This window comes from Gekko japonicus, unplaced genomic scaffold (assembly GCF_001447785.1).
Source record: "Gekko japonicus isolate JY-2015 unplaced genomic scaffold, Gekko_japonicus_V1.1 scaffold908, whole genome shotgun sequence".
NCBI classification, from domain to species: Eukaryota; Metazoa; Chordata; class Lepidosauria; order Squamata; family Gekkonidae; genus Gekko; species Gekko japonicus.
The window spans coordinates 129039-151235 of NW_015172030.1; the positions used below are offsets into that span (position 1 = coordinate 129039).

The 22197-nt window shown below is 48.8% G+C and overlaps 1 protein-coding gene across 1 annotated transcript in view; it reads right to left on the reverse strand.

The window, feature by feature from the left end:
* NIN (ninein) overlaps nt 1–22197 on the reverse strand; it is a 141506-nt gene that overhangs the window by 115718 nt on the left and 3591 nt on the right. Inside the window, exon 2 of the mRNA XM_015420614.1 lies at nt 11103–11184. Coding sequence (XP_015276100.1) covers nt 11103–11184 — 82 coding nt within the window. The remainder of the gene's footprint in view (nt 1–11102; nt 11185–22197) is intronic.

Consider the following 22197-nt stretch of genomic DNA (forward strand, 5'->3'; position numbering starts at 1 on the left):
AGCTCGAGGCACCAGACTGACAGCTCTCCCGCCCCCACCAGCTATTGCCCGGGGCGATGCTTTGTTATGTATCCACATCACATGCACATCTTCTCCCCAGGGGCAAGTGGGAGAAAAAACTCATTTCGGATTTCCTTGCAGACGCCTAGGTTTTGAGCCAGGAGGCTGCGATTAATACCGGTAGCTCGACTGGGAAGCGCCTCGTTCTGCACACATCTTCACCACCAGCCAAAAGGCCTGGTTTGGTTTATAAAATGGACTGCTATCTAACCAGGGTTGCCAGGTCTGGGTTGGAAAATACCTGGAGACTTTGGGGGTGGATCTGGGAGAGGGCGGGGTTTGGGGAGGGGAGGGGCCTCAGCCTGGTACAAGGCCACAGAGCCCACCCTTCAGAGCAGCCATGTTCTCCGGGGGAGCTGATCTCTGTCAGCTGGGGGATCAGTTGAAAAAGCGGGAGATCTCCAGGCCCCACCTGGACGCTGGCAACCCTATATCTAACATATTTATTTATTTATTTATTTAGGTATTTTTACCCCGCCCTCCCCGCAAGCGGGCTCAGGGCGGCTCACAGGGGCATAAGCCCATACATAAAATTCAATAAAATCCAATAAAATCATTAAATCACAACCAATAACATACTGTTAATAATAATAAAGTGCTTTAAATTCCAAGATGGTCTGCAGTTGTCATAGTAGAATCTTCCGGCAGTAATAGTCTGAGCTAATCGGCTGGTCATGCTGCCATGTAGTTCACCTTACCGCCGGGTTATCAAGGGCACTCCAACTTTAATGATATTTCCACCTTTGGTGGTGGTGGTAGGAGCGGCAGCCGCTACATAAAGGCCTGGTGGAAGAGCTCCGTCTTGCAGGCCCTGTGGAATTGCATGAGATCCCGTAGGGCCCTGATCTCCTCCGGGAGCTCATTCCACCAGGTAGGGGCCGCCACTGAGAAGGATCTAGCCCTTGTCGCAGCATACTGTACCTCTCGGGGGCCCGGAACCACCAAGCGGCTCTGGGTCCCTGACCGAAGTGCTCTTGGGGGTATATACGGGGAAAGGCGGTCCTTCAGGTAGGTCGGACCCAGGCCATATAGGGCTTTAAAGGTGAGTACCAGCACTTTGAAGCGGACTCGGTATGCTATTGGCAGCCAGTGCAGCGCCTTCAACCCAGGCTTGATGTGCTCCCACCTGGGGAGGCCCATCAGCAGCCTAGCCGCCGCATTCTGCACCAGCTGCAGCTTCCGGATCAGCGACAAAGGCAGCCCCATGTAGAGAGCGTTACAGTAGTCTAGCCTTGAGGTGACCGTCGCATGGATCACTGTAGCCAGATCTTCGCGGTCGAGGAAGGGAGCCAACTGCCGAGCCTGCCTCAGATGGTAAAATGCAGACCTGGCAGTGGCTGCTACCTGGGCCTCCATTGTTAAGGAGGAGTCCAGGAGCACTCCCAAACTCCTAACCTCCGACGCAGGCACCAGAGGTACCCCATCGAAGGTCGGGAGAGGGAGCCCCAACCCCAAACCGTTCCGACTCAGGCCCAGGACCTCCGTCTTCGCTGGGTTTAGTTTCAACCGGCTCAGCCTGAGCCACTCAGCCACAGCCTGTAATCCCTGTTGTAGATCTTCAGGGTCGGAGCCCGACCGGCTGGGTGTCATCTGCGTACTGATAATGCAATAAAGGGCACAGCAATCTGAATAACCCAAACTACAAAGAATTGCTGCAAAACGTTCACAAATTCACAAAAACATGACAGTAATATGTAGACATTTTCATGATGTCTAAATTCCAAATGTCTTCTTTATTCCACAGATCAACAAATGACGAACTTCTCGAGCTTCCAGAGTTCGTTTCGTGGTCTTTATCAAAAAACTGTTTTGCTGAATTTTTCCAAGCAATCCACTATTAGGAATCTCAATTTCAGAATGGCTATGAATAGCTCTAAAGTTAACCAACAATACTTTTTCAACGGACAAAAAAAGTATTGTTGGTTAACTTAAGAGCTATTCATAGCCATTCTGAAATTGAGATTGAAATTGTGATCTGTGGAATAAAGAAGACATTTGGAATTTAAACATCATGAAAATGTCTACATATTACTGTCATGTTTTTGTGAATTTGTGAACGTTTTGCAGCAATTCTTTGTAGTTTGGATCTGCGTACTGATGACAGCCCAGCCCATACCTCCTGGCAATCTGGGCGAGAGGGCGCATATAGATGTTAAAGAGCATCGGGGAAAGCACTGCCCCCTGAGGGACACCACATTAAAGTGGGTGCCTCTGGGACCGCTGTTCTCCGATTTCCACTCTCTGTCCACGACCTTGGAGAAAAGAGGCAAGCCATTGAAGGGCGAGTCCCTGAATCCCTACGTCGGCGAGGCGGTGGGTTAGCAACTGGTGGTCGACCGTATCGAACGCAGCTGACAGATCTAACAACACCAGTGCCGCCATACCCCCTCGATCCAGATGCCTCCGGAGGTCGTCAGTAAGGGCGACCAGCGCCGTCTCCGTCCCATAACCAGGGCGGAAGCCGGACTGAAGTGGATTCGAGCTCAGGAGCCCTTTAAAAAGCTCATACCCCCCAAAAAAATCTTATTGGTCTCTAAGATTTTCTAGACTCGAATCTAGGTCTTCTACCGCAAACCAACATAGCCACCCTCTGGAACTGAGATCTAAGTGTCAAAGGAAGTAAAAAAGGTAAAGGTTCCCTTGCTCGAAAGCCAGTCGAATCCGATTCTAGGGTTGCGGTGCTCATCTCCGTTTCAAAACCGAAGAGCCAGCGCTGTCCGAAGACGTTTTCCGTGGTCATGTGGCCGGCATGACTAAACACCAAGGTGCACAGAGCGCTGGCACTAGGGCGCCACGCTTCTGTTCTTACATACGATTTCGAGGGCTACAGCCTCCTTCGTAAGATTTTTTAAAAAGGTCTCTCCGTAACTGTGATCATCCGAGAGAAGGCTCAGACCACAGATGAGACTTAAGTGGCTAAGAGAACACAGCTGCGAGCCAGGAAACAGGACTGGCTCCAGATATTCTGCGGCCCTACGCAGATTTAGTGCCACTGTATCTTGACGGAGCAAGGGGTATGGCTGTGTTCCCTTGCAAGCTGCTGTTTCTGATTACAACGTACCACCCCCCTGCCCCCTAAATTATAGGGTGGGGAGAGACTGGCATTTGGAAAGTAATAATTAATAGATATTGGATGGCAGTGGGTGTAGTATATAGCCAGGAGATCTGAAGATTGTCTGGCAGCCAGAAACTCTAGCTCAGGGGTGTCAAACATGTGGCCCGGGGGCCAGATCAGGCCCCCGGAGGGCTTCTCTCAGGCCCGCAGTGGAACTGGCTGGCTTCTGCTTCTTCTTCCAGTTCTGCTGCTGCTGCGTCATCGTAGCTTTGCAGGTTACAGATAACACACCTGAACAGCATACTCAAGAAGGCAACAGCACAGACATTTTGATGCAATAATTCGGAGCAAGAGGTGTCAGTTATCAGATACTTAAATAAACAAAATATTGCAAGAGTGCTGATGTTTTAAGCATGTTTTTATTTTAAGTTAAAAAAAACCCCACCCTGTTTTAAGTTTTATAAAAAAACCTATCTCCGCTATCTGGCATTACATTTTATGACTCACGCGATCTCCGGCTTTTTTCTTTAATGTTTGCTTTATAGCAGTATATCAACCCCATTGGAATGCCTGGAGTGTTTTGTTATAGTGCTATAGGGCTATAAAGTGAACGTTAAAAAAGCCGGAGATCACCCACGCGGGCGAAAAATGGCGGGGGGAAAAAGCGGTGCAGTCTGAAATGGCAAACTGCTTCAGATCCAGCTCTTTACCGGAAGGGGAAAGCCATGTGTGAAATGGCAGCCGTATACCGGTTTACTCCATGACTGATCAAAAACGGCTTCAAAACGGGTTAAAAAGGGTAATGTGAAATTCCTCACAGAGATAATAATTTGCGCTTGGACAGTGCATTTCACATTTACAGAGCCCTTCACATACCTTCTTGCAATAATCCTTACAGTAACCCTGCAAAGTAGACCAATATTTTCATCCCCGCTATTGAAGGGGGGGGGCAAGATAAAGAGAGTTACAGGCAGGCAAAGGTTAATTACTAAATCCGTAGATGAGGTGAGATTTGGATCAAGGACTTTCTTGCACCCCTGACTATTCTATACCGACTCTACATGACTCAGTAGAGGACGCAAGGAAAGCATTATCTGAATACGCAAGCATTACTAAATCACAACTTCAAAGCTCGTACATAGAAGATTATAATGGGACAATACAGGGGTCATTTCCTGCAGGAGCGCACAGGAGCGGAGCTCCGGCAGTAAAGAGCCCAGAGGGTGGGCACATGCAACAGGCCCCACCCCCTGCTCCCAGCAGCCCTCAGTCAGAGCAAGAAGCAGCCAGGTAAGTTGCAGAGCCCACCCCCCCGGCCCCCGGTCCAAAACAGTCCAGTGGCGCCTTTAAGACCAAGTTTTATTCAGGTACAAGCTCTCCCTCCTCTGTGAGGTCAGATCTGCACGTCTCCCCCCCCCATAGCTAGCAATCCAAAACAGTCCAGTGGAGCCTGAGCGGTGGGTGTTGCCTTCTGACACACTTTCGTTGATGTCAGGGGGTGTGGCATATGCAAATGAGTTATGCTGATTAGTTCCTGCACCTCTTTTTCTACGAAATGAACCCTGGGACAATATATTTTGTACTTAATCTCCCTGCAAAATAAAAGAACATAAGAAGAGCCCTGCTGGATTCAGCATTCATCTAGACCAGCATCTTGTCTCACACAGTGAGGGCCAACAACAGGGCAGGGAGGTCGAGGCCTTCATAAGAACCTCAGAAGAGCCCTGCTGGATCAGGCCAGTAGTCCATCCAGTCCTGCATCCTGTCTCACACAGTGGCCAACCAGTTAATCTGGAGGGCCAACAACAGGGCACAGAGAGGCTGAGGCCTTCATAAGAACATCAGACGAGCCCTGCTGGATCAGACCAGTGAAGGTCATAAGAACATAAGAACATAAGAGACGCCAATGTTGGATCAGGCCAAAGGCCCATCCAGTCCAACACTCTGTGTCACACAGTGGCCAGGAATACCAGGTGCCATCAGGAGGTCCACCAGTGGGGCTAGGACATTAGAAGCCCTCCCACTGTTGACCCCCCCCCCAAGCACCAAGAGCGCACCAAGGTCCATCTAGTCCAGCATCCTGTCTCACACAGTGGCCAACCAGTTCCTCTGGAGGGCCAACAACAGGGCAGAGAGGCCGAGGCCTTCATAAGAACATCAGAAGAGCCCTGCTGGATCAGACCAGTGGTCCATCTAGTCCAGCACCAGCATCCTGCCTCACATAGTGGCCGACCAGTTCTCCTGGAGGGCCAACAACAGGGCATAGTGGCCGAGGCCTTCCCCTGATGTTGCCTCCTGGCTTTGGGATTCAGAGGTTTTCAAAGGTTTTACACTTGGAATCTTGTATTATAACATGTAATATTATTATAGCAAATTGCATTTTTATTTCAATTTAGTCTATTAGTCACTGAACAGTTCATTAATTTTTTTCTTATAACAGTCTTACAACTTGACAGCCATAATGATTGTCACTTGTATTTTTATTAGCAGTTGGCTTATACTGACAATCAAATGCCAAATAAATTATCGCATTCACCTTTTTTTAATTAAAAAAATTATTTTGATAGATATTAGGCTTACCAAACGCCGGCGGGGGAAATTTATTTCCTGGCAGGATGCGTGCCGCGGGGGACGGCTGTGCGCGCTGCCCCCGCCGTCGCCAGGATGTGACGCTCCGCGTTACCCTGGCAACGGGACCCAAACAGCCCCGTTGCCAGAGTAACGCGGAGCGTCACATCCTGGCGACGGCGGGTGCAGCGCGCACAGCCGTCCCCCGCGGCACGCATCCTGCCAGGAAATAGATTTCCCCCACCGGCGTTTGGTAAGCCTAATAGATATATTAAAAAAATTTTTGTTAACATGCACCTTTGACAGAGACCTGGGTATACCCCCAGAAAACAGAGAGGATGCGGTGTCCTTTAAGGCCCGTAAAGGGGAGAGAGGCTAGTCAAACTACAAGTGATGACGGTCATGGGTCCATCCCATGGCTGCCGACACCGTTTAGAAGCATCTGTAGTTCTTTAAAAACTCACAGTTGCTCACAGCCCTGTTAACAAAGTCTGGCCATTGTTGCTAAGCGATATGGATGTGGTCTATAGATCATATTCAGGCTACATAAAGAAAAAAAATCTGCCTGGGGAAATTGTTGTAAGATTCTCGAAGAGGCATGTGAGGGATGCAATCCTGAAAGCGGTTTCTGGAATATCCCTGAAAGTGGGAGAGAGTATTAAAGGACATTCCATTTGAAGGAAGACAACGGAGAAAGAAGTATAAAGAACTTGTGCTTTTTCTTCAGACAAATTCAATTGGATATTTCAAGATTAAGGATAAAAAAAAGAAAAGATTGACTCTGTTCTGAAAGCTCAAGAATTTCTAAGGGTCCAGTTGGGAAGGCCAGAGGACGGAAAAAAAGAAGAGGACAGCAAGTCTAGTGGCGAGCTGGACTCGAGTTCTTCCGGAGAGGACTCTCTGTCAGAGCAAGGGGCAGCAGCCCCAAAAAGTCCTTATAAGTTGCGGAAGAGACGGGGAAAGGAGAAGTAAAGGCTGAAGGACTCTGACTTGTGCCTTTGAGAACTTTGAAACGGGATGAATGGGGGTACTGTTTTTAGACAGTTAAAATTTAAGCTTTAAAAGAAAAGTACTATAAATGTTTGACTCAGTTTATAATGTTATAAATGATGGGAAGATTGGATGTAACTAAGCTAGTTGGAGGGTCTCCTCTCTTGGGATTTTAGTTAGTAGTGGGTGCTTTCCTTTATCCCGTAAATGTAGTTTCCCCTTCCCCTTTTCTGTTGTAGTTTTTGTAGTGATATAAAAAAATAAAAAATCCCCTTTGGGGGCTCAAAAAACAACAACAACAATAAAGTCTGGCCCTTCCCCTCCCCCACAGTTGGAGAACATGGCACTAGAGATGGGTTGATGGTAGCATGACCCACACCACTAAATGCCCACAATCGGCCCCGAAACCCAGGTCCAAAAACACAGCAGTCGCCTCAGCTGAGGGAAGGAACTGCCAACAGAAATTAATTTTACCTCCCTGGAATCTAGGTTCCCCAGCCCTCTTAGACATCCCAGAATCCTTCTAATGTACTGGAAAGAAATCAAACAGACAAGCTGTTCGAAAGCCAGGCCAATATCATTCCCTCAGAAGGCCAACAAGAATTTAGGAACTGGTACCAGGCCTCATGATTCTACACAAAATGTCGGAAACCCAGGTGTATCTCACGGATGCGTGCCAACTCAAGGTCACGCCAAAAAGGAGATGAAAACGCCTGTCAGTTCAGCCCAGGAATAATTCCAGCTGCCTTAAATTATTTAACCGGGTATCTAGAAGCAATCCAGGAAATTCTTAATTATTTCTGGACCAGAGCTGTGCCAAGGTCTGGTCTGGTCTTTCCGCTCCTTGATGCAGAAGGAAATGGCCCCTGTATAAATCGATGGCGCGGCCTCATTTGGAGGATTGTGTACAGTTTGGTGCCAGTTTGGTGTAGTGGTTAGGAGCGCGGGCTCTAATCTGCGAGGCCTGGGTTTGATTCCCCACTCCTCCACATGCAGCTGCTGGTGTGACCTTGCGTCAGTCACAAGTTCTCTCAGAGCTGTTCTCTCAAGGGCAGTTTCTCTCAGAGATCTCTCAGCCCCACCTGCCTCACAGGGTATCTGTTGTGGGGAAGGGAAGGGAAAGGGATTGTAAACCACTCTGGCGCTTTCGGGTAGCAGTGTTCCCTCCAAGCTGAGTTAGTGTGCGCTAGCTCACCGTTTTTTTCCGCCTCCGGCTCACACACTTTCGTCTTGGCTCGGGAAAGGACGGCTCCAGCGCAAACGCATTGATGCAGCCGCCAAATGGCTCGCTCACAACTTTGATGCCGGTCGCTCCCAAAGTAGAATTTTTGCTCACAGGACTCCACAGCTTAGAGGGAGCACTGTTGGATAGTGAAGGGCGGGGCATAAAGCCAATCTCCTCCTCCTCCTCCTCCTCCTCCTCTTCTTCTTGACCAGTATTCCCAGTAATGTGCATTGGGCGCACTGATTTCTGCCCCCCAGCACACTGATTTTCCCCTCAGCGCAGAGGTGGTGGGCAGCTCTCCCTCCTGCACTAACTGTAGAGGGTGGCCGCTCCCAGCAGCCCTCCTTGGGGCAGAGTAGAGCGATTTGGGAGCTACTGCTGTCGCCTCCCCACTGACGTCACTGTTCCCAGCCGTCTTGTAGGTCCAGGTGGCGGCTCCACCCCCCAAATACAGTCCCGTGAGCAGGGCTATTTTGGGGCAGGAACGCACAGGAACGGAGTTCCGGCTGGCTCCCAAGTTGGCCACGCCCAGCAGGAACTCATTAGCATAACAGGCCACACCCAACAGCAGAAACTCATTAGGATTAGCTACACTTAGGGGTGTGTGGCCTAACATGCAAAAAGCCCTGGGTTTGGACAACAAACAAGGTAAAGAGAATAAGAAGCAAAAGGTGGGTGTGGCTGGATGACCACACTGCTGGTAACATGGGGGTGTGGCCTAATATGCGAATGAGAAGAAGAAGAAGAGAAGAGATTGGATTTATACCCCGCCCTTCACTATCCAAAGGTGTCTCAGAGCGGCTTACAAACTCCTTTCCCTCCCCCTCCCCACAACAGACACCCTGTGATGTAGGTGGGGCTGAGAGAGCTCTTGACAGAAACTGCTCTTTTTCAAGAACAGCGGTGCCAGAGTTATGGCTTGCCCAAGGTCATCCAGCCTGGTGCAAGTGGAGGAGTGGGGAATCAAACCGGGTTCTCCCAGATTAGAGTCCGCACACTTAACCTCTACACCAAACTGGCTCGCTAATGAGCTGTGCTGTCAGGGTGTGGCCTAATATGCTAATAAGTTCCTGCTGTTGGGTATGGCCTATTATATTTATTTATTTATTTATTATGCTATTTGTAGAAAATTATTTGTAGAAAAAGCCCTGCCCATAGCCAGGATTTTGTAATTCAGGGGACCTTTAAATAAGTCGGGGGGCACTGAGGTCACAAAAATAAAATAAAAAATTAATAAAATTTCGGAGTTGGAGCAGGCAGGAGCAGTTGGAGCTCCAGTTGGAACACCTACCCGCACCTACTAGAAAAAACTTTGCAAGCTGTGCTTGGGGAAGGCGGTGGGCCGGGTCTAGACGGAAGTCGGGGGGCCTTGTTAGGAAGTCAGCCCCCCCCGAAATGCCCCAATGTAGCTACGGGCAATGTTCCCTCTGAGCTGTGGAGCCTTGTGAGCAAAAATTCTACTTTGTGAGCTACTGGCATTCAAGTTGTGAGGGAGCGATTTGGCTACTGCATCAATTAGTTTGCTCTGGAGCCATTCCTTCCTGAGCTAAGACAAAAAATGTGTGAGCCGGAGGCTAAAAAACTGTGAGTTGGCTCACACTAACTCAGCTTAGAGGGGACACTGGCTACGGGCCTGCCCAAATCTCAGGCATTTCCTAATCCCGAGTTGGAAATCTTAGTTGTGAAGCACTAGATGGGGAATCCCTGGAGATTTGGGGGCGGATTCTTGGGAAGGGGCTCAGCCGGGTAGACTGCCGTTGAGCCCACCCCGCAAAACTGCCATTTTCACCAGGGGAACCGAACCCGGTCATCTGGAGATCAGTTGTCATTCTGGAAGATCTCCAGGCCCCACCTGGAGGTTGGCAACCCTAGCTGTGACCTGTGAAATGTCCTATTCAAATAGCCACTGGACCCCTAATAACTGCCCGAGCCGATTCCCCCTCTTTAGGACATCTGAAACATCTTCTTATGACAGCTCAAGCAGAGCAGTGGTACCGACGCATAAGGTCAGCATTTTATTACTATGTCTGGTTTGAACATGGTGCTTTAATGTTGTATTCAACGCTCCCTCTAAGCTGTGGAGTCTTGTGAGCAAAAATTCTACTTTGTGAGCTACTGGCATCAAAGTTGTGAGCAAGCGATTTGGCTGCTGCATGAATCAGTTTGCTCTGGAGCCCCATCCTTCCGGAGCGGAGACAAAAATGTGTGAGCCAGAGGCTAAAAAACGGTGAGCTAGCTCACACTCACTCAGCTTAGAGGAAAGACTGGTTGTATTTATTATTTTTACATACCTTGGAATTTTATCTGTTGTAAGCCGCCCTGAGCCAGCCTAGGCCAGGAGGGCGGGATAAAAGTAGAGATGTAAAATTTCCGGAAATTTTGAAGCTCGGAAAAAACCCCGGGTTTTTTCCGGGGAAAAAACGGAAATTTTCGGAAAAATTGAAAAAAATGCTATATTAGCATTTCTTTTGTCTTTTCTAGATTTAAAGTTATTCTGTTACTTTAGGAACATAAAATATGACTATGGACATTTTTACTTGGCATGGAATTATCACAACTAGCATATTAAAAATATAGTGTATCCAAACAATTATGACAAACAGAATACCCACCCACATGCAAAAACAAAACTGAAACTTTTTTATTTTCTTCTGACAATCGCACCTCCTAAAGGAAGAAATGCATCTTGTTCTTGCATTGGAGAGTTCAGTTTGTAACCTAGGACTTGCTTGTCCTCAATGCACAGAAATTAGATCAATCTGATACCACATATATATATTTTAGAAATGATCTGGAAAATATTTGAACACCTTGTCTTAAAATATTTTATTCATCATGTTAAAATAAAACGTTCCATAATCAATTTTTTTTCTTTTCTTTTTTCAATTTTTCCAATTTTTCGGAAAAAAACAAAAAAGGCTTCAAGAAAAAAACGGGGAAAAAACGCTTTTTCCCCGAATGTTTCCGTTTTTTTTTCCAGGCCTTCACATCTCTAGATAAAAGTTTAACTAATAATAAATAGATACAAATAAATGTTGTTGGTTTCTAAGTCGCCACAAGAGGTTTATAATTTTTGCTACGGCAGACTGAAAGGGCTACCCCGTTACAACCTGATGGAAACTGTCGGCCTGAGTCCGATACCCCCACCCCAATGGCTGTTTGCCAGCATCGATATCTACCCGAAATACCCCCACGCTGGCTTACCTGGTTCCTCAAATGGCTCTTCATTTGTTAAAGTCCTGGATAGGATGAGGATTAGTGCTTCTTTAAACTGCTCGAAGGTGACCTTAAGTTTAAAAAAAACGGAAAAAGAAAAACTAAGTTTCCAGCAGATGTTTGTGCCATGCGGCAGAGTATTTATCCAATTTATTTATTTTATGCAATTTATTTATCGAATTTATATTTAAAAGAATAATAAGCTTAGTACAAAAACACCTTCATTCTTTTCATCTGTTAAAAACACATAAAAAATGATTGTTTCATTCTGTCTTTAATTGTATTAATCTTTGCATATGTGCCTCTTTTGTTAGCCACCCTGAGCCCGCTTTGGGGAGGGTGGGTTATAAATCTAAAAATAAATAAATAAATAGAATCATAAGAGTTGGAAGGGACCTCCAGGGTCATCTAGTCCAACCCCCTGCACAATGCAGGAAATTCACAAATACCTCCCCCCCCACCCCCAGTGACCCCTGCTCCATGCCCAGAAGATAACAAAAAACCCTCCAGGATCCCTGGCCAAACTGGACTGGAGAAAAAATGCTTCCTGACCCCATGGCATTTCCTCGGCCATGTAAGAAAAGGCCACAAGAACACCTTCATTATTGTTCTTTTCATCTATTTAAAACACCTTCAGCATTCCGTATGCTAATTTACTGCCCAGTCTCTAGCTGTATGAATGTTATTTCTATTTCCACTTCGTTGTATCTGAGGAAGTGTGCGCCCCAACGAAAGCCCATACCTTGAATAAAACTTTGTTGCTCTTAAAGGTGCCCCGGGACTCAAACTTTGTTTCCCCAGAGACGTTTCTCTCGCTTAATCCAAGGCTAGCTTATTCCTCGGGAACAACAAGAAACTTTGCCCGGGCAAGTTGCAAGCTCCTTGCCAGCTCATTCCGAATGAATGAGCAATTTCATTCACTTGAGATTCGTGGATTAATTTATCTGCGGCTAAAAGCTTTACTGCCGTGTCGGGCCCCAGGCTCCATGGAGACGAGTGTCATAGAGACGTCTTCAAATAAATAGCTGTCATTAAGCTGCACGGCAAACACCTGGCGTGGCAGAAACGGGGAGGCCCACCTCCCTCGGCCAACGAATCCGGGATTCGGTGGACACCAAATTACCTATCGCCGGTCCATCTGCCCTGGGCCATAGCAACTTTGACTGCTCCACAGTTAGAAGAAGTAGAAGAGAAGAGATTGGATTTATACCCCGCCCTTCACTTGGAGTCTCAGAGCGGCTGACAAACCCCTTTCCCTTCCTCTCCCCTCCCCACAGCAGACACCCTGTGAGGTAAAAGAAGAAGAAGAGATTGGATTTATACCCCACCCTTCACTACCCGAAGGATCCTCAGAGCAGCTTACAACCTCCTTTCTCTTCCCCTCCCCACAACAGGCACCCTGTGAGGTAGAAGAAGAAGAAGAGGAGATTGGATTTATACCCTGCCCTTCACTTGGAGTTTCAGAGCGGTTTACAAACTCCTTTCCCTTCCCCTCCCCACAACAGACACCCTGTGAGGTAAAAGAAGAAGAAGAGGAGATTGGATTTATACCCCGCCCTTCACTACCCAAGGGAGTCTCAGAGCGGCTTCCCCTCCCCTTCCCTTCCCCTCCCCACAACACACACCCTGTGAGGTAAAAGAAGAAGAAGAGGAGATTGGATTTATACCCCACCCTTCACTTGGAGTCTCAGAGCGGCTGACAAACTCCTTTCCCTTCCCCTCCCCACAACAGACACCCCGTGAGGTGGGTGGGGCTGAGAGAACTCTTGACAGAAACTGCTCTTTTTCAAGGACGGCTCTGACAGAGCTTGTGACTGACCCAAGGTCACATCAGCAGGTGCAAGTGGAGGAGTGGGGAATCAAACCCGGTACTCCCAGATTAGAGTCTGCACACGTAACCACGACACCAAACTGGCTCTGACACAGGAACGCATATGAAGCTTTCTTATACAGAACCAGACCTGGCAGCAGGTCTCCAGGGTCTCAGGCAGGGGTCTTTCGCATCACCTTCAGCCTGGTCTCCTTAAGTGGAGATGCCGGGGATTGAACCTGGGACCTTCTGCCTGCAAAGCAGCTGTTCTTCCACTGAGACAATTTGGTGTAGTGCTTAAGAGCGGTGGACTCTAATCTGGGAGAACCAGGTTTGATTCCCCACTCCCCCACATGCAGCTGCCGGTGTGACCTTGGGTCAGTCACAAGTTCTCTCAGGCTGTTCTCTCAAGAGCAGTTTCTCAAGAGCTCTCTCTCTGCCCCACCTACCTCACAGGGTGTCTGTTGTAGGGAGGGGAAGGAAAGGAGATCGTAAGCCGCTCTGAGACTCCGAGTGAAGGGCGGGGTATAAATCCAATCTCCTCTCCTCCTCCTCCCCTCCAAAGCAAATCGTCTGCTGGGTTCACAAAGGGTTTGTCCAGGTCCAAGTTCCACCCCACGAGGACACAACAGCTTACCCTGGAATTGCACCCGCCCACACTGAGGCACTCTGTACATGTTCAACTGCTCGTTCACATGTGAGTCACACCTCTCGGGAGGGGTGGGGGAGCTATGGCACTCTAAACAGATTCTTTGAGCTTTGGCTGAAGGAAAGCTCAGTAAAAGTTAGTACATTTTAATGCCGCCCTTCTGCCAAGGATCGCAGGGTGGCTTCGGGGCTGCTGAGAGAGCCACCACAATGCCCCCAGATAAAGACTTTTCCAGAGCCCGTTTTGAGGCACTCCCTTCTGCTGTAAGTAAAGGTTTCCCTTGCTCTAAAGCCAGTCGAATCCGACTCTAGGGGTGCGGTGCTCATCTCCGCTTCCAAGCCGAAGAGTCAGCGTTGTCCAAAGACGTTTCCGTGGTCATGTGGCCGGCATGACTAGATGCCAAGGTGCATGGAATGCTGTTACCTTCCCACCGAAGTGGTACCTGTTTATCTACTTGCAATTTCTTGCTTTCGAACTGCTCGGTTGGCAGGAGCTGGGACCAGAGACGGGAGCTCACTCCATCATGTGGCACACTCGGGTCTCGAACTGCTGAATCTACCAACCATCCGGCCTGCAGTTCAGCATCTTAACCACTTGAGCCACCGTAGCCCACCCTTCTGCTGTACTGCAAGGTAAATTCACTCGAGTTCCAATGCATAAACGTATATGCCCCTGGATGGCTAATATGGTGGAATCAGTTACTCGTCTCCTCCCGTTCTGCAGATTCTATCAGGAGGAACTAGATCATCTTATACTACCCCTTCTGTCTAGATTTAGCCCTCTGCAGTCTGACTTTAGGCCAGAAGTCCATCGTAAATTCCTCCTAGAAGACGTTCGGAGCTCAGTGACTTACGCTGTGGCAAAATTTTGTTTCTTGGCTATTAGGAAACGTAAACTTATTTTAGCTGGAAAAATTGTATGATGCTGTTATTCATGTTATTTTACTTTACGGTTTGTATTAATTTTCTCTTGATAATGTTTTTATACGACAGCTATGTTCTTACCGTTTTAATCATAGAATCATAGAATGTTAGAGTTGGACAGGACCTTGCAGGTCATCTAGTCCAACCCCCTGTGCTCTGCAGGAGCATGGCTGAAAGATACAACATACCCGAAAGATGGTCATCCAGCCTCCGCTTGAAAACGTTCAGCCAATCAGTTTACCTGGCTGATCCCCAAATAATGAGATTATAAGCACAACAAAACAGCAAAGGGTGTCTCATAGGATGCTATAGACCAAACAAAAATTTAAGGCGTAAGCATTGGCAAGCCCTTTTTTCTCAAATGCCTCACGTAGGGCAGCAAGAGAGACTGAAAACCTCTTTCTCTCCGTATCATTCGGATACTCCTTGAATACAACTCTATCCTGTCCCACTTGTAGGTCTAAAAGGGGCCCCTGGACCCCAACCTTGTTCTGCTGCTTCAGACCAACACGGTGAGAACGGGGTTTGATTCCCCAGTCCAAAGTTCCCTCTAAGCTGTGGAGTCTTGTGAGCAAAAATTCTACTTTGTGAGCTCCTGGCATTGAAGTTACGAGCGAGCGATTTGGCTACTGCATAAATTAGTTTGCTCTGGAGCCCTCCTTCCTGAGCTAAGGCAAAAATGTGTGATCCGGAGGCTAAAAAACTGCGAGCTAGCTCACACTCACTCAGCTTAGAGGGAACACTTCAGTCCAACACGGTGACCAGTGCTGTAAGCTGTGGAGTCTTGGGAGCAGGCCTCTTTTTGTAGAAAAAGCCCAGCAGGAACTCATTAGCATGATACGCCACACCCAACAGCAGGAACTCATTAGCATATTGGGCCACACCCCTGACAGCACAGCTCATTAGCACATTAGGCCGCACCCACATGTTACCAGAAGTGCGGTTATCCAGCCACACCCACCTTTTGCTTGTTATTCTGTTTACCTTGTTTGTTGTCCAAACCCAGGGCCTTTTTTTGTAGCAGGAACTCCTTTGTATGTTAGGCCACACACCCCTAATGTAGCCAATCCTAATGAGTTTCTGCTGTTGGGTGTGGCCTATTATGCTAATGAGTTCCTGGTGGGCGTGGCTAACTTGGGAGCCAGCTGGAACTCCGTTCCTGTGCGTTCCTGCCCCAAAATAGCCCTACTTGTGAGCAAAAATTCTACTTTGTGAGCTCCTGGCATTGAAGTTACGAGCGAGCGATTTGGCTACTGCATAAATTAGTTTGCTCTGGAGCCGTCCTTCCCGAGCTAAGATGAAAATGTGTGAGCCGGAGGCTAAAAAACTGCGAGCTAGCTCACACTAACTCAGCTTAGAGGGGACACTGATGGCGACCCACCTGAATCTGTCCCATCTCTGTCTGTCTCCCCCCCCCCCTCTAAAGCAGCAGCACCCACATGTTCTTTTGTTATTCTTCCTGGGAAGGGTGCCCCTCGTTCGTCTCTTGCACAAACACCCCCACAAATTAATGGCCTGCGTTGTTACATTCTTTGGGATCCATCGGACGCATCAAGCCGTAACGAGCCAGCAATAAGACACTACGACGCATCTCAGCGCCAGCGTAATTAGAAGCCGCCTCGAAAAACATGTCCTGCGAAGAAAACTTCCTACCAGTGGCCTCATTTGCACATTAATTGCTGCCATTCATCCTACAAATATTTCAAAATGCTGGCGCTCTTCAGGAAAAAAAAGGGCAGTTTGCAGAGAGGAGGGAATTTCCCTGATTAGAAAAAAAGTACCTTGACATTTAAACTAAATGAGCTCGACTCCAAAAGAAGCGAGACTTAAATTAACTAGGCCGTGACGCACAGTAATTATCAATTCGGCCAAGCCTCCCCCCCCCCCAGCCCGGCACGGGGAATTTTATCACAACGGAACACCTGCCAACGTTTGACAGCAAAAATCGGGAACACCGGCTTCACGATTTGATGGAGCTACTTTCCGTTTCCCTTGCCATTTAATCAAAACACCACTCGAGGGGCTGACATTTGAAAAATCTGATCGACAATAAAACCAACTGTCATATCTAATATAGTGTTTTTAATATTGCAATATAGACCCTAGACCATGATGCGTGAACAAGTGTGTGACACGCTTCAGGTGCATTTGCCAGCTTCGAGAGCTTGTATCAAGAAGGAGAAGAAGAAATTGGATTTATACCCCACCCTTCACTACCCGAGGCTTAGAACATTGAGCTGTACACTGCATTGGCTGCACTTGGAGTCTTGTGTGCAGGTCTGGAGGCCTCACTCCAAAAAGGATGTGGACAGAACGGAGCGGGTGCAGAAGAGAACAACGAGGATGATCGGGGGCCTGGAGACCAAGCCCTGCGAGGAAAGGCTGAGGGACCTGGGAATGTTCAGTCTGGAGAAGAGGAGGTTGAGGGGGGACAGGATCCCCGCAGCCAGTGTTCCCTCTAAGCTGAGTTAGTGTGAGCTAGCTCACAGTTTTTTAGCCTCCGGCTCACACATTTTTGTCTTAGCTCAGGAGGGATGGCTCCAGAGCAAACTAATTTATACAGGAGCCAAATCACTTGCTCACAACTTTAATGCCAGTAGCTCAGAAAGTAGAATTTCTGCTCACAAGACTCCACAGCTTAGAGGGAACATTGCCTGCAGTGTAGAGGCTGGGCTGTTCCACTCACTATTACATGGGGTCATTGCCAGAGGTCATTTCCTGCGGAAGCGCACAGGAGCGGCGCTCCGGCAGTAAGGAGCCCAGGGGGCGGGCACATGCAACAAGCCCCGCCCCCTGCTCCCAGTAGCCCTCAGCTGGGCCACGAGGAGCAAGAAGCAGCCAGGTACGTTGCAGAGGGGCCCCCCCGGCCCGCCTTCAGGTACAAGCTCTCTCTCCTCTGCAAGGGCAGATCTGCACATTCCCCCCCCCCCCAAAAAAAAAAGCTAGCAATCCGAAACAGTCCAGTGGAGCCTGAGCGGTGGGTGTTGCCTTCAGACACATTTCCGGTGATGTCAGGGGGTGTGGCGTATGCAAATGAGTTATGCTAATGAGCTCCTGCACCTCTTTTTCTACAAAATGACCCCTCGCCAGGGTGAGGCCCCCACTTTCAACACGGTTTCTTTTTCAGCTGACTCTCCTTCCCTTCAACCAGAGAGATGACCGTGACCGGATGGTTTCCACTGACAGGAGAGCTCTGTGGTCAGAACAGGGGGGGGGTCTTTCCTTTAAATGAAGCCGTGGAAGATGACCCCCCCCCAAGGCCCATCCAGCCCAACACTCTGTGTCACACAGTGGCCAGAAATACCAGGGGCCATCAGGAGGTCCACCAGTGGAGCCAGGACACCAGAAGCCCCTCCCACTGTTGACCCCCCCCCAAGCACCAAGAAGACAGAGCATCCCTTGCCCCAGACTGAGCCCCTAGCTATACCTTGTGGCTAATAACCACTGATGGGCCTCTGCTCCATATGCTTATCCAATTCCCTTTTGAAGCCGTCCATGCTTGTAGCCGCCACTGTAATGTATTCAAAATGACTTGAATGTATGTATTGGATGTTTGTGAATCATTCCATTGCCATATCATGTTAAGCTTCATCCTGGGCTAGGATCCTAATGTAACCAATAGGAACACTAGCCCAGGAAGCAATATCCAATCACTATGAAGCAGCTCCCTGAGCGGGAACGTTTGTGATTGGCCTTTAATGATTCAACCACATTGGTTGATTATTGTATAGTAGGCGTGGCTATATTAGCCGGGAATGTTTAAATACAGAGCAGCTTCTATACCAAAGCTGTCTCTGGCTGACTGATGTTGTACCGTGTTGGAAGTGAGTTCGAGTTGAAGAATAAAAGCCGCATTCTTGCTGAATCACTCTCCGACTCTTCGTTAAGTTCACGACTTAACAGCCACCACTTCCTGTGGCAGTGAATTCCACGTGTGAATCACTCTTTGGGTGAAGAAGGACTTCCTTTTATCCGTTCTAATCACCACTTTGGGGTCAGGAAGCCATTTTTCTCCAGGCCAGTTTGGCCAGGGAACCTGGAGGTTTTTTGCCATCTTCTGGGCATGGGTCACTGGGTATATGTGTGGGGGGGAAGTATTTGTGAATTTCCCGCCTTGTGCAGGGGGTTGGACTAGATGACCCTGGAGGTCCCTTCCCCCTCTATGATTCTATGAAAAAGGGATCGGTCTGACCACCGCCAAAGCAAATAACCCGATAATAATGACATAAAGACACTCCCCCGGAAGAACGAGGGAAATGTTGACAACATAAGAGCTGGTCAGCCAACGGCAAAAGCGGACTGACGCATATGACTCTCTCTCGACAGGGCCGCCATTGTCTCAAAAGGAGGCTGCCGCCAGAGACTCGGAGGAGAAACGATTCCGTCCGCTTCGTCGAGTCTCTGTTTGTTATGCGACCGGAGTGTGTTTTACAAGGAGGGTTAAAAAGGAGAAAGAAGAGGACAGGGGAAGGGGTTTTACTGGGCAACGGAGGGGGGGAGAAAAAGTGAATGTTTCTCCTTCGGGGCCTTAAATCCCATCTTGAACCTGCAGCTGCGCCCAGAGCAGATGGCCGCGATTTGTATCACACGCAGCAATTTCACCGTGACCGGAGCTCAAAAGGAAGATTAAGAGCCATGAGTCTAAACCAAGTTGAGGGGGGAGGGATGAAAGGGAGGTTGCAACCCAGTGAATCCTTTGCTCAGAGCAGGGAAAGGACGGTGGCTCCGTGGAAGAGCCTCTGCGTGGCATGCAGAGGGTCAGGGGGTGCCGGGTTCAATTCTCAGCATCTCCAGCAAAGAGGATCGATGGCCGGTGACGTAAAAGACCTGCCAAAGGTATTTTACATCACCTTTTCTTATGTGGGTCCTGTTCCTGCAACACTGGATTACTTTGCATGGAGCCGTTGAGAGAATTCTCAATTTGGGGGGGATTCAGGGGTCCCGCTGAACGTGTTACGCCCACAAGATCACAAAAGCTCGGAGCTGGTACAGACTCTGCTGGCCCGTAGCTAACACGGGGCCCACGGGACCTGCCCCCCTAGTTTTTCTTCTGGGCCCCCTCCCTCTTGGGCTGACCCCAAAGTGCTCCAACTTACCAACTGCACTGTACTTTCATTTAATTAGCTGGTGGGCCCCCCGAGGCCCCCTCTCAAAGAATTCCCTAGCTACGGGACCACTCCCCATGCGGAACTCTCATGGAGGAAATGATGGGGATGATATTAATTGGGCTCCCCGAGCACGTGGCCGCCACACGTTCTCAACCTATACAACCTACACAACCTTCTGTGACCCAACTTCTCTTCCCGCTCCTCTTCTCCCGGTGACCTTGGATGCAACACGACGCCTGTTCACCGGCTGCTGTGTCTCCGTGCAACTATCTGAAGGCCCGATAGGCCATCGCGGACAACTGGATTAAAATCTCCAGCGCTGCCAGTGGGAAAACTAAGACAGGGACCAGACGTCTGAAGTTCGACACTACATTTTTAATGCTTTCTTCAAAGCGCTTTTGATGTCAGCTCAGGTCGGGGTTTCAGGATCTACAGACGACTGAAGCCCACTTGTGTTTGATGGCATTTTTTTTTTTTAAAAAGATTGATGATGAAGAAGATGGTGTTGAGTTTATAAAGTAGGAGCGAAAGGAATTAAAGCCAAAGCAGCCTCCATGCTGTGTCCACAGAAGAGAGCTGCGGGAATGTCCCTGATTTTATCGAGGACCTTTTACAGAAGGAGGATGATGATGATGAGGAGGAGTTGGATTTATACCCCGCCCTTCACTTGGAGTCTCAGAGTGGCTACCAGTCTCCTTTCCCTTTCTTTCCCCACAACAGACACCCTGTGAGGTAGGTGGGGCTGAGAGAGCTCTTTCGAGGACTGCTCTTGAGAGAACAGCTCCGAGAGAACTTGTGACTGACCCAAGGTCACCCAGCTGGCTGCATGCGGAGATTCTCCGCATTAATCTCCAGATTAGAGTCCACTGCTCTTAACCACTGCGCCACACTGGATGAAGAAGAGCCTAGCTCCACCAGACATGATGAATGTACTTTGTTTTAGCACAGTAATCAGGCACCGGGGAAAGTCCGGGGTTTACGGATATCAGCACTTCCACCCTGCATTTCTGGATTTCTGGACTCCCCTGGTATGAGCTCAACCCGGTTGGGAAGTCTGATCGCTCTGTTCCATTTTTGCTCCTTGTTTTTTTAAGTCAGTTAGTGATGTGCGCATAGCCGCATCTTCATCCACAACCGGCAAGCCTTCAGATATCCTCTGAGGCAAGAAAGGGGGGGGGGAGCGAAGGGCATGCTGAGAAGCCTCCTTTGTCTTTCTTCATGCCGGTTCCTCTGCCTACACCTTTGCAGCACACAGGGTGGGGAAGGGATTAACTGAAAACATGAGTTTTTCCAGAGGGGGAGGCAGCCTCCTCCAGCTGTCAAAAATTTTAAAAAAGAAGCCACCCGACCAACCACTCAGTGGTTACCCATCAGTAATAATCTGAATAGTCCACCATAGGGCAAGCGCGCAGTGAGGCCGCTTCAGGGTGTGCTGTCTGGTCACCCTTTCCTGCGACGATTTAAACTGCTGCAAAAAAGAGACGCCGCTAGATCACGCAAAGCCTCCAGTGTCACCTCAGCCTGAGATTCGAGTCCAGTCGAATCACAGAATCATAAGAGTTGGAAGGGACCTCCAGGGTCATCTAGTCCAACCCCCCCCCCGCACAATGCAGGAAATCCACAAATCCCCTCCACACCCCCAGTGACCCCTGCGCCACGCCCAGAAGAGGATAAAAAACCCTCCAGGATCCCCGGCCAAATTGGCCTGGAGAAAAATGGCTTCCTGACCCCAAAGTGGCGATCAGCATTTCCCTGGGTGTGTCAGAAAGGGCCACGAGAACTAAGCACGGAGGCAACCCTCCCTGCCCTCCCTCTTGTGATCCGCCTAAGTCCACAGAATCCGCATTGCTGTCAGATGGCCATCGAGCCTCCGTTTCAAAACCTCCAAAGGAGGAGAGCCCGCCACCTCCTGAGGAAGCCTGTTCCACTGAGGAACTGCTCCAACTGTCAAGAAGTTCTTCCTCAGGTTTAGCCGAAAAACCCTTCTGATTTAATTTCAGCCCGTTGGTTCTGGTCCGACCTTCTGGGGCAACAGAAAACAACTCCGCACCATCCTCTACAGGACAACCCCTTCAAGTACATGGACCTTAAAAACCACCTAGATTTTCCAGGGAATAAGCGTTGAAGAGTCAAAGCTCCCAGCTGTTTCTGCTCAGAATTTGGGCAATTTTCATCACACCCACAACACAATGCCTCTTTTTCTCTCTTTGCATTCTCAAGGTGGAAATGCATATTTTCTTTTTAAGAAATAGTTCTAGCCCCCATCCCTTACCCGGGAGCTTAAATCAACTTACAAAAAGAGAACAAAAACGGATATAGGAATGAGAGAATGTTTGGGGGGGGCTGCACAGATCTAAAAGGAAGGCAAGCTAATATGACCAAAGGACAAAGTTTGAGTGCGGTGGCACCTTTAAGACCAACAAAGTTTAATTCTGGGAAGAAGAAGAAGAGGAGGAGGAGGAGGAGGAGGAGATTGGATTTATATCCCAACCTTCACTACCCAAAGGAATCTCAGAGCAGCTTACAATCTCCTTCCCCTTCCCCTCCCCACAACAGACACCCTGTGAGGGAGGTGGGGCTGAGAGAGCTCTTT